The sequence below is a fragment of the Uranotaenia lowii genome, unplaced genomic scaffold (genome assembly GCF_029784155.1).
Source record: "Uranotaenia lowii strain MFRU-FL unplaced genomic scaffold, ASM2978415v1 HiC_scaffold_100, whole genome shotgun sequence".
Lineage (NCBI taxonomy): Eukaryota > Metazoa > Arthropoda > Insecta > Diptera > Culicidae > Uranotaenia > Uranotaenia lowii.
In genome coordinates, this window is record NW_026596967.1 from 6,891 (window position 1) to 21,965 (window position 15,075).

At 32.7% G+C, this 15,075-nt stretch overlaps 1 protein-coding gene across 1 annotated transcript in view; it reads left to right on the top strand.

Moving 5' to 3' along the window:
• Positions 1 to 7,996: 7,996 nt before the first annotated feature.
• LOC129759073 (uncharacterized) overlaps positions 7,997 to 15,075 on the top strand; it is a 40,164-nt gene continuing 33,085 nt past the window's right edge. The window contains exon 1 of the mRNA XM_055756486.1: positions 7,997 to 8,128. Within this exon, the coding sequence (XP_055612461.1) occupies positions 7,997 to 8,128 (132 nt within the window). The remainder of the gene's footprint in view (positions 8,129 to 15,075) is intronic.

Below are 15,075 nucleotides of genomic sequence, written 5' to 3' on the forward strand. Positions count from 1 at the left end.
ACAGAAAATTGAAAAATTTTCATGTTGTTTCATTTGATTTTTTTATTAAATAGAAAATCTGAATAAACTCGGGTAAAATGCGGAAAGTTTTAAATAATATATGGCCATCGCGGTCAGTTTTAACTTTTCTCGAATTCGTAATTTGGGCAAGCCTGGATATATCAAGATAATTTGGAATAAACCTAAATCAAAGTATAAAGCTATCTGCAGTGAAAGAATCACGGATACATCTAAAATGTTTAACTGAAACCATAATTTTTTGATGATTTCGAAGGGTTTTCAACATATCTTTTGGATATTTTATAAATAATCCAACATTAGTTGAAAAATTTCAGAAGTCTGTTTTTGTATAAATTTGAAAAAATTAAATATTCGGCCTATTCGGCCTATTCGGCCGAATACTTAGCTCAACTATTCGGTGAGCCGAATATTCGGTTTAACGGTTTTTTGGCAGTATTCGGCGCCGAATATTCGGACGACCGAATATTCGGTACATCTCTAATTGAAACTATTATCGACAAAACTTAACACAAAACTAATTACAGTCGAAGCTGGATAAGTGAGAGTCCAAAGAGCTGAACTTTTTTTTCTCGCTTGAAGGTTTCTAACTTTACCAGGTTCTCTATAATAGAGGGTCAGCAACATACAAATGCCGTCTAGAAATGCAATTAAACAATGTGTATTTAATAAAAATCCACTGATTTATAAAAAAAAAAACAAGTTAAAGTACCAGTTCGAAGTTTTCTCGAGTGAGTTACAATATGGAACTATGGATATTTTTTTTTTGATATTCATTTTGGTACCAAAACTTCAATAATAAATTGGTAATTTTTCTAATTTCCAGGGAAACGACTCTTGCTTATAGAGGTTTACACTCTCACTTAAAGAAGTTTTGTGTTTAAAAGCTTGGAACTTGGTGTTTTTTCTCACTTACAAAAGTTTCTCTTTTATCCAGGTTCTACTGTATCAGTTTTAGTTTTAGTTCGGAATCATATTCAGTGTTCGATATACATATTTCAAAATATTATTTTATGCAAACAGCAAATAGTTTTTGCAATTTGAGACGTTTTTAAGAGTTACACCTCTTTTTCACCTGAAAGAGATATTGGGTTTTCAATGTTGTATATTTCGTTTGAATTGGCCTGAGAAACGAAGCATTATGTCGCAAGTGTTTAGTTTTTAATTCTTTCTACGTAAAACTTTTGCTTAAAGTTTCCTACGCTGAGATATATTTCTTACTAGCTGACCCGGTGTGCTTTGCTACACCTTTCAAAATCGAATGAAATTTTCAGAATTAACTCAAATTTTTACTGTTTTATTGGCATTATTTTGAATCAAATTATAACATAATTCATAAGCAACCGTATAAAATGGGAGCTGCAGCTGGAGTTTCGGATGGCAATCCAAAAGTAACTTAAACTTATATTCTGAATCTTCCATCCATAAATTTGTGTTAATGATCTGATAATTTTAATCTGTTTCTTTAGGCATCGCCCTAAAAAAGGAGGGTCTCAAATAAATCGTACGCAAATAATTCAACTGATAAAATATGGTTGTTTTTGCTTGATATATTCTGGATTTATGCTAGAGAACTGATAAGAGAGCCCCCCCCTGTCCTTCCCTCCCCCCCTGCTGAATGGGTGGTAATCTTTAATAATCATACCCATTTTATTCATTCCCAAAAATCAAATATTGTTAAATTGGTTGATAAGTTTTTAAGCTATACAATAAAATTTATATGGAACCCCGTCCTTTTTTTCCTCTCTACACTGTAAAGCGAAAGGGTCTATGACAATCGTAGAAACATATCTCGTAACCAAGTACCTTTACATGCCATATTTATTTCCATTTGTTGGCTTCGTTAGCATAAATTGAGAACTAATGCTAACACAATTGTATTGGGCTAACCTCCCTCCTCCCATGTACCTACTCACTGAATAGAGCATGGTGTGTCAGATAATCATAGAATCATATCAAAATGATTTTCCATGATAAGTTTTGTCCATTTCTCTCCTCTTTCCTTCCTTTATTCCCAATTCTATCATCCCACTGCAAGAAAGGAATTGTTTGACGAAAAAAAAATTCTCGTATTAAAATACCATCCCATGCCAAATTTGGTTTTATTTGCGTTGTAAATTCTTGAGTTATGCATAAACTTGAAAGGAAGTACCATCCCTCTTCTGTCCTCCCCATTGAATGGAGGGGTGAGATCATAATATTCATAAAAGTATTTTTTGTTCTCAAAAACTTTTTGATACCAAATTTTATTTCATTTGCTCTATTAATTCTCGAGTTATGCAAAAAAATTGTATGGAAGCCCCCCTTTCCCCCTTTTTATCTTTCCGTTGAAAAAAGGTGGCGCTTCAATTTATAATAGAAACATTTCACGTATCCAAATACCCTCACATGCCAAATATGGTTCAATTTGCTCGATCAGCTCTCCAGTTATACTGAAAATTGTAAGGGAGACCTCTTCTCCCCCTTTTCATCCACCTTTTTGAAGGTGTGAGGGATACGAAATAATCATAGAAGCATTTCTCGTACCCAAATATCATTCCATGCCAAATTTGGTTTCATTTGTTGTTGTAGTTCTTGTGTTATGCAATGAAAATTTTATGAAACTTCCCTCCCTCTTTCCATTCTCCCCGCTAGAAGAAGCAAGGGGTCTCAAACAATCATTAGAACATGTCACGTTCCCAAACATCCGCCCATGCCAAATTTGGTTCCGTTTGCTTGATTAGTTTTTGAGTTATGTAAAAAATTAAAAAGAGGCCCCTCCCCCCTTTATATCTCCCTACTGGACAGAGGGAAGGGTTTCAAATAATCATTGAAATATTATTCGTATCCAAATACCTTCCCATGCCAAATTTAGTTCCATTTGCTGTATTAGTATTTGAGTTATGTAAAAAAATATGAAAGAGGCCCCTCCCCCTTTCAAATGCAGGGAGGGAGGGGCCTCAAAAAATCATTGAAATATTTTTCATATCAAAATACCTTTCCATGCCAAATTTGGTTCCAATATCTTGATTAGTTTTCGAGTTATATGAAAAATTGTAAAGTAGCCCCCCTCCCCCCTTCTTATCACCCCACTGAGAGGAGGGAGGGGTACCTAATATTCATTGAAATATTCCCCGTTCCCAAATACCACCTCATGCCAAATTTGATACCATTTGCTTGATGGGTTCTCGAGTTATGCAAAAAATTGTCTTTTATTTGGGAGGCCCCTCCCCCCCTTCCTGTAAGGGGGAGGGGTCCCAAACCAGAATAGGAACCTTCCCCGGCCTCCATTACCCCCACCTGCCAAGTTTCACGTAAATCGGTTTAGTAGTTTCCGAGTCTATAGGGAACAGACAGAAAGACAGACAGACAGACAGACAGACAGACAGACAGACAGACAGAAATTCATTTTTATATATATAGATGTAAAACTTGTATCGAAAACAAGCTGTTGACGAAATCGAAGGTCTGTACCCTGATACGAAATAAAATCTTACATTCTTACAAACAAACAACAAATCTTACAAACCGTTAGAAGTTTGAGGCCCTATACAATGATTTTTTTTATTCAACATGATTTTATATAAAAAAACGAGTATAATAAATAGGAAAATCATCATTTATAACCGGGAAAAAACCTGGGAAAAATTGGGAAAAACTTTGGACTTTCAAAACGCAAAATCGCTAGCAACCCTGTATTCAAATTCTATTACTATTTTAAATTAATTTAATGAAAAATTTTCCATAGCTAAAAACATAAATTTTCCTTATCGTCCAATCTTCAAATCGAAGTTATGAGCTACTTGAAAAATTTAAAGGTGGCCTTAAGGCATTTAAACTGTTTTGGTTTTGAGGGACTACTTCTGTATCAAATTTATTTTAAAGCCCTTCGTCCCGACCATTAACTCAAAATTTTATGCAAATAATTTTAAGGACTGTTCTGCACAACCAATTTTTTCCCACACTTCGAGATGATCTGCTGCATCTACTACGCAGATTGGAAGACCTGAAATACTTTTTATCTCATGGGATATTTTCTCAGAAGTTCAAATCTGCCATCGGGTTAGACTTACTACTCAAAAACACAGTCATAACTGCGTGAAACTGATTTTGATCAAAACAGTATTATGTTATTGGGAAACATTTAATGTGATGTGAATGTTTCATGAAGGCTGTTGAAATGCTACAGGAGTTACATTCATTACGAATTATCCCATTTTCACGTAAAAAATTCTTTGATCAATTATTTTTTTCTCAAACAAAACTGCATATCTTGGGCATAAATAAATTGAATGATTTGAAGTTTTAGGCGTCGCATTCTTAAGCTTTAAATTGGTATTCAGTATGTTAAATCAACTTTCAAGTGAGACAATAAGCAATTATTTAAAAAAAAATGACATCTTCTTCATAGGGTTAAAAGGGGGCAAAATAGATCTTGTTCTTTTATTTTTTCATCAGCAAATAGTTCCTTTAAAACATTTTACGTGTTAAAAAATCTTTTTGTTCTTTTAATGTAATGATTTAAAATAACATGTTGCAAGTACATATAAAGAAATAGCTGATTACTGGGTAAACAAGGTCAAATAACACTCTATTCAGATGGGTGCGGTATAGTCTGAAGACAGATTTGAATTATTGAGAAAATTTCACGTAAGATAGGTACTATTCTAGGCTCTGAAACTCATGACTTCGATTTTTTTTGGGTTTATGGGTCCAAATTTTCCCAGTGGGAATTGGACGTTTCATATGGACGACCTAGTTCAAAAGGGGCTATCCCCATATTGGATTGCATTTAAATTAGAACTTCTTATAAAAAGCTTCCGTTTCAAGTATCAGCTACTTTGACTACATGGTGTCTGAGCCTTTGAAAGACTTCTAAGATGTGCAACTATTGGAAAAAAAAATCGGACAACATTTGGAACGACATCAAATTTGGCTGTGCAACTATTGCAAACAGCCTGTTTAGAATGATTTTTTAAATTTCGATGTCACTTTTTTCGAGCATTTCAACTATTGGGTCTTGTTGACCAAGCCTGTATGAGTACTATCGACAAAAAAAATTATCGAATTTGTTTTAAAGGAGCGAAATACTGCATAAAAATCAAAATCATGTGCTTAGCTGTTGAACGATTGGCAAATCACCCTTTTTTTTACAAGATGGAAATTTGACTTCAAACCATAACAGCCGGGTGTTTGCTGCCGTGAGTGGGTTCGTCCCACTAAAACCACCTTCGGCTTCGTGTGCCAGATGAGCCCCTTGGTTTCACCCTATGATACTGCATCAAGGGGTAAAGTAGGGGCAAATCACCCTATACAAAGATTAGGCTACATACATAGATTAGTTTAAGGTGGGAAGTTATCAAACTTTTTTTTTTTAATTTTTTAGCCGCATTTAAATAGGTATTAAACAATGAACCTGACCATTATGTGTGATTTCAAGCCATTTTGTTAAAAAAAAAATTAAAAATCATTTTTATATTTAAACTAATGTCAGCATGTCCCATTTCAATACACTTTCGTTTTGAAAAGAATTGGAAGTTTGGTGACTTTTATGCTTCTCCCGGCCAAAAAGATCCAATCTCTATCAAACTTAGCTATCTACTAGTACACTCAAAGAAAAACGATTAGGCTTAATTAAAAATCCAGGAAACCGCTAAGCACTTAATGGTTTGGTGTTTTCTTTGAAATGTTCATGTTCATAATTCAAAATACTAGGTAGTAGGATAAGTGTACCCGACCTTGGCAGCTAAGGCATGGTTTACCCTTTTTTTCAACATTCCAACCTTCCTGTTGAGTGCACCATAGAACATCCTTTGAAGAATTTACTTGCTAACTTGCTTAGAGTTCAACAAAAATATGTTTTCTCTATGGAACTTTCATTAATGTGAGCAAAATGCATGCAAAGTACTCACTGCGGTGCTCCAATTACTTGGCCGCCGTACCAATTGTTTGCCGTTCGATGATCCGATTTTTGGCCACCAACAATGTGCAATAGGTCTTTACCAGCAATGCTCAATTGACAATTAACAGAATCGTTGGCTTTTCTGAATATAAGGCCACTGAAATTTGGTTGGAAAGGAACACAAAATAAGCTTTCATTTCAAAAAGTCGGAGGTCCAGAATTTCCGCATTTTTTTTTATTTTTAAAACTTTAATCTTTTTACTTATTTAAACAAAGTGATGATTATAAACACCTTGTGAAGTTTTTTGAGACAATTTCATTAAAATAAAAATGAAATACAACTTGAACGGGAGTAATACTGAAAGGTTTGAGCCGTGTCAAATAAACGAATTGTTAAAAAAACGACTTGAACGTGCATGTTGTGAAAGTGGTATTGTAACTTTGAATTGAAATATCTTATTTTGAACTTTTCATCGATTAGATTTTTCCAAATATTGGAAAAATTGCTTAGATTTTCTCAGTTACATTTTGGAGAATTTCCTGACTTGAATGCTAACTGGACAAATTCAGGAATGCTAAGCCTAACGACAGATTCATTTACGACATTTCTATGGTTCTGTGCGTCATGATGTGTTGTCATTTATAAATCATTGTTTAAATTATTCCTTTTGAGTTTTTATAGACCATAAGTTGATAGTAAAATACTCTAGGAGACTTGCGATTGCGACACATAGGGTTATTTTCACTACCAAACAACTATCTTCATATTGTGGAGTTTGGCTTCATAAAGTAAGAAATTGAAAAATTCTTTGAATGGTATTTTGAAATGTTGCCCTTTTGAATTTGTTAGCTGAGATTATGAGCTTCTAGCAAGAGCCATCTCGAATTCCCGGGCCGTTGCGCAGTGGTTTGACACGCCAAATAGATGTTAGAATGTAAACCTTGCAAAAACATTTTTTTTAATTCGACTCATATCTAATATTTTAAGGAATAATTGGAAGGAAAACGACATTTTTCTGAACTTCCAACTTCTGTTTCCAAGAAAAAAATTAGAACAAAAATCCCAAAAATTAAATCTGAGTATATGATTCCCAAGCAACAGAAAACGATTCCAAAACTCAATTAATTATGTATTTTATATACTAAAGTCATAAATTGCCATCGATCAACCAGTTTTTAGATAAGAAAAACATATTAGATAAGAAAAACAAAAATGTTAGAATTTTAAAAAAATTTATAGTCATATTTTTTCAAAAACTCTACCATCGCTAAAACACTTTTCACTAGCAGTCAAATGAAAAGTAGGGTTTCCAGACCACTTTTTTGAACTTGTTGTGACCATTTCATTAAAAAAAATTAAAAAAATATTTCTATAAGTTGTATGTGAAATTACTTGTAATCCAAACGACTTAGATAGATTTTACTTTTGGAGTGTCAAATTGACACTCTAAGTCAGAAAAGGGAGTTTTTTGTCCAGGCTTCCAGGGTTCGTCCATAAAAAAAGTAAAGATACAATATTCAAGAACTTTTGAAATGTTTTTGGAACAAGCAATGCATACATTTTCTACAACCATGCACTTTGGGGTTTACGGTTTAAGGTGGATGTGAGTAGTTAATCAAGCTAAGCTTAGCTAATATTCAAGAACTTTTGAAAACATTTGGGGTCCCCGACGAAATTTTTGGCTTTTGAAGTTTCTGAAAAAAGTTATAAGCCTTCAAACTTGCAATAGTGTCAAAATGACAGTCTAATGCGGATGAGGGTTAAGAAAATATGTAAATTTTTAGAAAAAAAAGGAGTGCTTATTATGCCCTGGGTGCTCGTTATACCCTTATCTCCCCTAATAAGACGATCCACAAGATGAATCCACATTCAAAATGACAAAATTCAACCAATTTTTAAAAATTGGAACCAAAATGATTGTTGACTTGATGAGATCATTTAATGTTTACTAGTTTTGGTTTAAAGCGAAAGTCAATTTTATTCAAACTCTTTTCTTATTTTGAGTGAGCTGGAAATTGTAAAACATTAACCATAGAATTACGTTGAGAATTACGTATTCATGAAAATGGATCAATAAAATTGTGACACGCGATTGAATGGCGACCTCATGGTTGAACGACCTGCCGATAGTATCAGCAGCTCGTATCAGTTCATCGTCCTGTAGAAAATCTATTGATTATCCCGAAGCTGCACTTCCCTGTCCACTTCAAAAACAAACTTCTAATTGTGTGAGTAAACCAGGAGTTGGGTGGCTCAAGCAAAAACTATCAAGCACATTAAAGGATAAAATTACTTCTGCCTAGCTGGGCCATAATTTACTACTGGGTACAGGAAACAAGCTTCTAGAAGGATTTTCCCCTCATATACAAAGCAGCTTAAAGATGTCCCCGAAGCCGGTCTGTGCCATGTTGCGGTTGTCGCTATTTGGAGTTGATAAATTTCCCAACATAGACTATTAACGGGTCCTATGCGAACGACGAGCGTTTCATTCAACACTTGATGGGGTGTTCATGTGGGTGGCCGGAAGTGGGTTGTTTGAAGGCAGCGCAGCATATGTGCATTTGCATGACTTGGCTTGTACTTACCATGGTTGTATGGCGGAAATTAAAACCATAAATTTGAAAATGCTAGACACTTCGAACTATTAAGAATCGTAAAAATTTAAATATTTAATGATATATTATAAAAAAAGACATACACCGTCTTAGCCGATTTAGGCTTTAAAGACTGAATAAATGACGTAGACAACTTAAGATTAACATTTAACACCCAGTACCGAGATGGGAATCGTACCCATGCCATCAACGGACCAGCGAGTACCGTCTTACCACGCTAACCACTCGACCACCAAGACGTACATATTCTTTGGGAGATTGGTTGGTAACCCCTGACAAGAAAATAAATAAAATAAGATCCATGAGATTTCACATTTTCCATACAATTTAAGACCATTTGTATTGAATAGATGAAAAATGAGAAGCATTCATAATAAAATAGATCTTATGACTATAAACAAAGTCACTGACGTCGCATTACCTATCAACTATTCGATCATTGTTAAAATACTAACATTCAGTGACGAATAGGTCAACAGTTTATCATGAATGATCCTCAAACGCTAACAGAAAACCTAGCACCAAAAGCAACTTATTTGTTAACGGTGTGTCATTCGCTCCTATGGCGACCGTAAAAAAATTTAAAATTGATTGAAAAATGCTGCCTCTTTTTCGATATTTTAATTTTTTTCCAAAGTCACATAAGAGACACGCTGGGAAAAAAACAAAGATGCTCGAGTAAGCTTCAAATCGCGAATGACGTAAGAAATGAAAGAAATATAATAAGAAAACATCTTAAACATGATTTATGTTAAATTCATTGGTTCATCCCTGATCCGAGGAACGAAACGAAAACATTTTCCCAACTTATCCTAGTGTATTTGCAGGGAATCTTCCCCGGGTGTATAAAACACATGTCACAGCAGAATTTAAGAGCTTACATCCAGCGTCGTCGGTTTCGCAAATTGGATAGCCATTGTTTTCCGAAACTTTGCCCGCGAACTATGCATGAATGCATATTATTTGCATATGGGACATTCATTCATGTTCATTGAGAACAACTCTGGGGGGTAACCAATTTGTGGACCATGCTTCCTGATGGAATAAATGCGATTACCTTATACGGTTGGTGGAAAACTACTCATTTCGGGTCCTTATAAATCAAGGAGCCAGATAATTGGTTAAAACGTGAAATTTTCTTTTCCGATGCGTTTTCCGTCACTCTCGAGAAATTTACCCGAGGACCAACTAAAAAAAAACTAGCTTCAGCAATCTGTTGACATTGCTAGCTAACACGGCGTAACATCAAAGAAAAGATTATTCCGGTGAATTTCGAAAGTTGAATCCTGCTGCCATCCCGGTATGTTTAGTTTTTGCTGCTTCATTCAGAACTTTCGAGACTCAGCTTGGGTACTTGGGAAAGCTAATCTGGTGAGTCGGAACGACAGTTTTTTTTGGGGTGGGAGGACGGAGTGCTCTTAACGACTATTAGTGTTGCTGGACCAGAAAAAAATAACTGATGGGAAAAAAAACGGGAAAGTTTGCTCAACCGGGGTGGTGGACGAACAACTTTTAAGTCCGGTAATGTGAATCTACATTTTGCTATCTATTACGGTTTACTGCTGTAGTTTGTTTAAATCTGTCAAAAATTTTTAAATCTTTTAATGACATTTTTGACTTCAGAATGAGTTCTGAAGATTTAGACATTAATTTAATTATGTATGGAAAGGTAGAAACATGTCAAAGTTTAAAAGAAACTATTAGGTTGAAGAAATGTATCTGATTCCTCAAACTGACGTTGTTTACTTATTCATTTCCGATATTCAAAACGTTGCCTTGATTGTTCATTAAGGTGAAAGGTAGAGGAAGGCCTTTTCCTCTATTTCCAAATCTATTATCAGTCTAGGGCAAAATTCACTCACCTGATCTCATAACATAAGCTTCAGACAGCCAAAACCACATACCTCGTATATCTAGCCAAACTAGCTATCTCGAAGCATGACAGTGCGCGCCTAAGGCTCTGGAACTAATCATTATTTATGACAACTCTACCGGTAGTTTCCGAAAAACGTCGGCTCACGGGCTTGAAGCTTCGGTTCTGAGAATCTAGCTCTTGAAGCTTCCAAAAATTTTTGAGACAATGTGTAATTATGACTTTTTTAAAATAATATTAAAATTTTAGTATTCAAAAACAAGAATTTTCTTTACTCAATTTAACACTTCTTGAGAATTTATGCGTCTCTTGAAAATTAAATAAAAAAGTTTTTTTTCGCATTTTGTCAGGCTAGTCCACTGTGAGATATGAAACCGAAGGCGTGGTTTTATGATAATTAGCTCTACATTTACTCGGTAGGTACTATACATACATGCTGTTCTCGAAAACTCCCAACTGGCAGCCGACTTTCAAGAGAGGAAGAACTAAGCAAAGTGCGAATTATACCTGCCTTAGTGTTAATTATACGTTGGATGTGCGGTCAATTTAAGTGGAAAACAATTCAAATTCTAAGTGCTTTCCGTCACGCGTTGCTACTTTAGAGATGTTACCAGTCTTCGCCGGTAGAGTTGAAATTTTTTAAATGCAAAAAATGTTCTATTTATACTCCGATTTTTTTTTAATTTTTAAATTGTAAATTGATTGAACTTATCAGAGAATGTTGTTCATTTAGTGAGACGAAAGACCATTTCAAGGTTTGAAAGGTAGTGACCTAATAGATATATTGCAAGAAAATGAAAGATGTTAACATATTAAGTACAGCGGAAAAATATAATCCAGAAGACACCAAAATTCGGCATCGGATATCTCCGAAACCGCTGAACCAAATTTTTTAAATTTTTGTACTTTAGAGTAACTGAAAATGTTGTATTCAATTTGGTAGAAAAATGTTTTATTATTCAATTTCTAGCATTTGAGCTATGCTTCAAGGTGTAGCTCACTAGCGGCAAAAGAAAAACCAAGATATCTCGTATTTGGACTGCAATGTGTTAAAAATGAAAGAAAGAGGAATTTCAAAATGTGATGAAAATTCTCATGTTTTTTATATTATTCTTTTTCGGTCTTTTTCAACATATTTCATTTTTTCTTCTCCTATAACCTTTTTTGTTCTTTTTGCTATCTTTTTTCTCTCCCTCTCTCTTTTCTTTTTATGATCGTATATTTTACTAGCTGACTCGGCAAACTTTATTAAGCCTTTAAACTTCACAAAAATAATGTACATGTTTATAGATAAGCAGAAAGAAGGTAAATAACTATCTATGTTCATGAAATTGGTTTGGTATCGTGAAACGGGGTGAATCGAGCCAGTTTTTGGTCTCTTTTCGTTATATTTCTGTCATATTCTGTTAAGAGAACCTTAACAACATCATCTTGAACGTGAATCAGTGCGTTGTTTTTCGCTTCACAAATATTTTATAGCAGTTTAACCCATTAAGTCAGACTTTCTCAATTTTTTTTGTTCATACCATTCCCCTATTAACCTTTTTCCTCACCCAGTTATGTTCAACAAAATGTTAATGGTATAGTGCCTACCCCCGAAGGCAAAAATTATCAAAGAAGATTGATTTCCAGCGAAAGTTGAAGCGAATATCTTTTGGGATGAATTTACAAATAAATTCTCTTCCGTTTTATATTATTTTTTTCATTTACAGAGGATCCTAGACACTGATATTTTCATTTTCTATACCAATACAATGCTTCATCTCATTTTTATGATAAATTTTGTTGGTGGGGAGAATTCACTAAAATAACCTGATTTTTTTTTTAGCACAGTGAAACAGTATTTTAATGCCTATTTTGGTGTCCTGCGTTCAAAACATTTGTTAGATTAGGTCTATCACCTCTAGTTTTGGTGATATGGCGTGTGGAAATTTTTAAAAATTGTTTAAATAGCTTAAACTTATCTTATATATATGATGAACGTATAAAGCAACATGAATACTTAAAGTTGATTTATATTAACTTATTATCATTTATTCAATCCATGAAATAGAGCATGCAATATTTGACTTCGATGAGAAGGCGAAGTTCAATTATTGATTAGCTGTGGAATTTCGATGAGAAGGCGGAATTCTAAATTACAAAAATAAGAGAATTGAATTAAAAAAAAAAAAAAAAACGGAAGGCTTCTACGATTTCTTTCAAAAGTTTTAAGTTTAAAATTCTAGAATTAAGATAGAATATTTTGAGATGAATAAATATTTAAAAAAAAGGATGTGCCATAAAACTGATTTACAGTGGAGAAAAAAAATTACAAGCTTTGATTCAATCTATTCTTAATTTGTTAAAAAAAAAAACAAATGACAACGAAATTATAAATTTAAAACTAGATACAATTGAACCAAAAAAATCCAAGGAGGTTAAGATAATAGAAAATATGAAAATGAAATCAATTAGTTCACATGGTGAGAGAAAATTTAAAAAAAATGAAATCGTGAAACTATGTGATAAGAAAACTTAAAATTATAAAAACGTGACCAAAAAACCAGTTGAAAAAAAGTTGAAACGAAAAGTTATAAAAATTATGGAGAAAAATCAGCGACAAAATTGTACAAAATGAACCAAAAATTGTAGAAACATATTTTGAGATAGAACCAAAAACAATCAGAAAAACACATGTTGAAGAAAAAAAAATTTAAATGAAATAAAAAAAAATTAATAAATAAATAATATAAATCAAGAATTATTCAGAGCAGTTGCAAAAAATAATGTGGAAGGGTACGGTGAGAAATAAATAAGAGTGTTCTCAATATTGGATAACAAAGCATCGAAAATGTTTTAAATTGAAACGAGACTGGAAAATTAAATGAAAATTAATAATCCAAAATAAAAAAAAAGAAATTTAAATCAGCGGTGAACTTGCAAAAAAAAGTTGAACAACAAGTTGATGGCACAGAGAAAAAATATTATGAGATAGAATCAAATAATGATAAAAAAACATGATGAGAGAAAATTATTAAATATTGTCAAGACGGTAAAGAGAAAAACGAGAATGTGAAATTATCCGATGTAAAATTTAAAAACAACAACAAAGGAGAAATTTGAAATAAATTATGAACTCTTCAAAACGGTAAGATAGAAAAAATAAAACTGAAATTGTGAATTTTTAAGATAATGAGCAACAGTCAAAATATTTGATGACAAATAAAAAAAATGGTTGAAATTTAAATTTTATTCAAAACATACATTTGAATGAATAATCCAAAATACAAAAAAAAACAGCGATGAAAAATATTATGAGACATTGAATAATAATCAGATAATGGTGAGGATATATTCAAAATAAATTAAAAATTGTAAAAGATGATAAAATAGAAAGAAAGAAAAAACCGAAATCGTAAAGCTAAGTGATGAGAAACGAAAAAAAACAGAGAAAATTTAAATAAATTTTAAATTGTTCAAGACCGTATGGTAAAAAAAATGTTTATGAGAAAAAAAGTTGAAAAGTGCTAAATATTTAATAACCAAAAAAAAATTGTTGAAACTATAGCTAAACAAAAAAGTGATGATTAAAAATCCAAATAAAAAAAAATCTTCTTTAAAATTTTGAAATATTTACCAAAAAAAAGTCATAGATAAAATTATTCAAATGGTGAGAGAAAATTTTGAATGAATTATAAGTTGTTCAAGATGGTAAAATAGGTAAAAAATCGAGATTAAAAGGACAAAAATATGAATAAAAATGTAAATTCTTCTAATGATGATTAGAAAAAAAAAACGAAACAATGCAATTGCATGGTTAGACATAAAATAACAGTCGCAAATATACGATGACAAAGATAAAATAAAAATGGTTGAAATAAAAAAAAGTATTTCGTTTATTCATAAATGAAAATATAAAATTAAGACTAAGCCCCATTCTTTCGAGTCAGAGTACAGGTCACTTTTAAGCATAAAATTTGGAATAAATTTTGTGTAAAAAAAAGATGATGCATCTATAACTACGTCTTAGTATTATTTTAAAAAAAATGGACTTAAATATAATGAAAATAGAGCCGCATAGTTAGACACGACTAAATTGAATTGAAATCTTTGGTAAAGAATTGAAAGAATCAAATTTTCTATTCCAAAATTCTTATTCTGAATTGGATTTCATAATATTGACTGTGATCCAAAAAAATGGAACAAAAATCACGTTTAGCATAAAATCGTGTGCACATAAATATAAAAATTGGATATTATCGAAAGAAATAGCATACATCTCTTGACTTTGAATTGTATTAAATAAGAAACAGTCTTAATATCATCAAAGCGTTAACCTTTAAAGAGTAGGGACGAAGGAGATTGTGGGTTACAGATGAACAATAGCAGGAATGAAAAGTTTGATATAATGATTGAACATTTCGATCGATTTAAACATGGAAATTAATGGTTCTAGTTGAGTGTGTAAAAGGCCTTTTAGAAACGGCTAGAAAAGTGAAAGAGAGGAGGAAATACAGATGAGCGTGAAGCATCAGTTGATTAACGAATTTTGGTAGTAACGGACGTTTTCCAAGAGTTTGTCTGGAAGATGCCTTAGAAGAGTCCGACACATGCCTGGATGTTTTTTTTCGGAGACACAATGTTTTAAACAAATAACTTAAATAATATTTCAAAGGTACTCGCGGTCTTCAAGAAAGTTGATTAT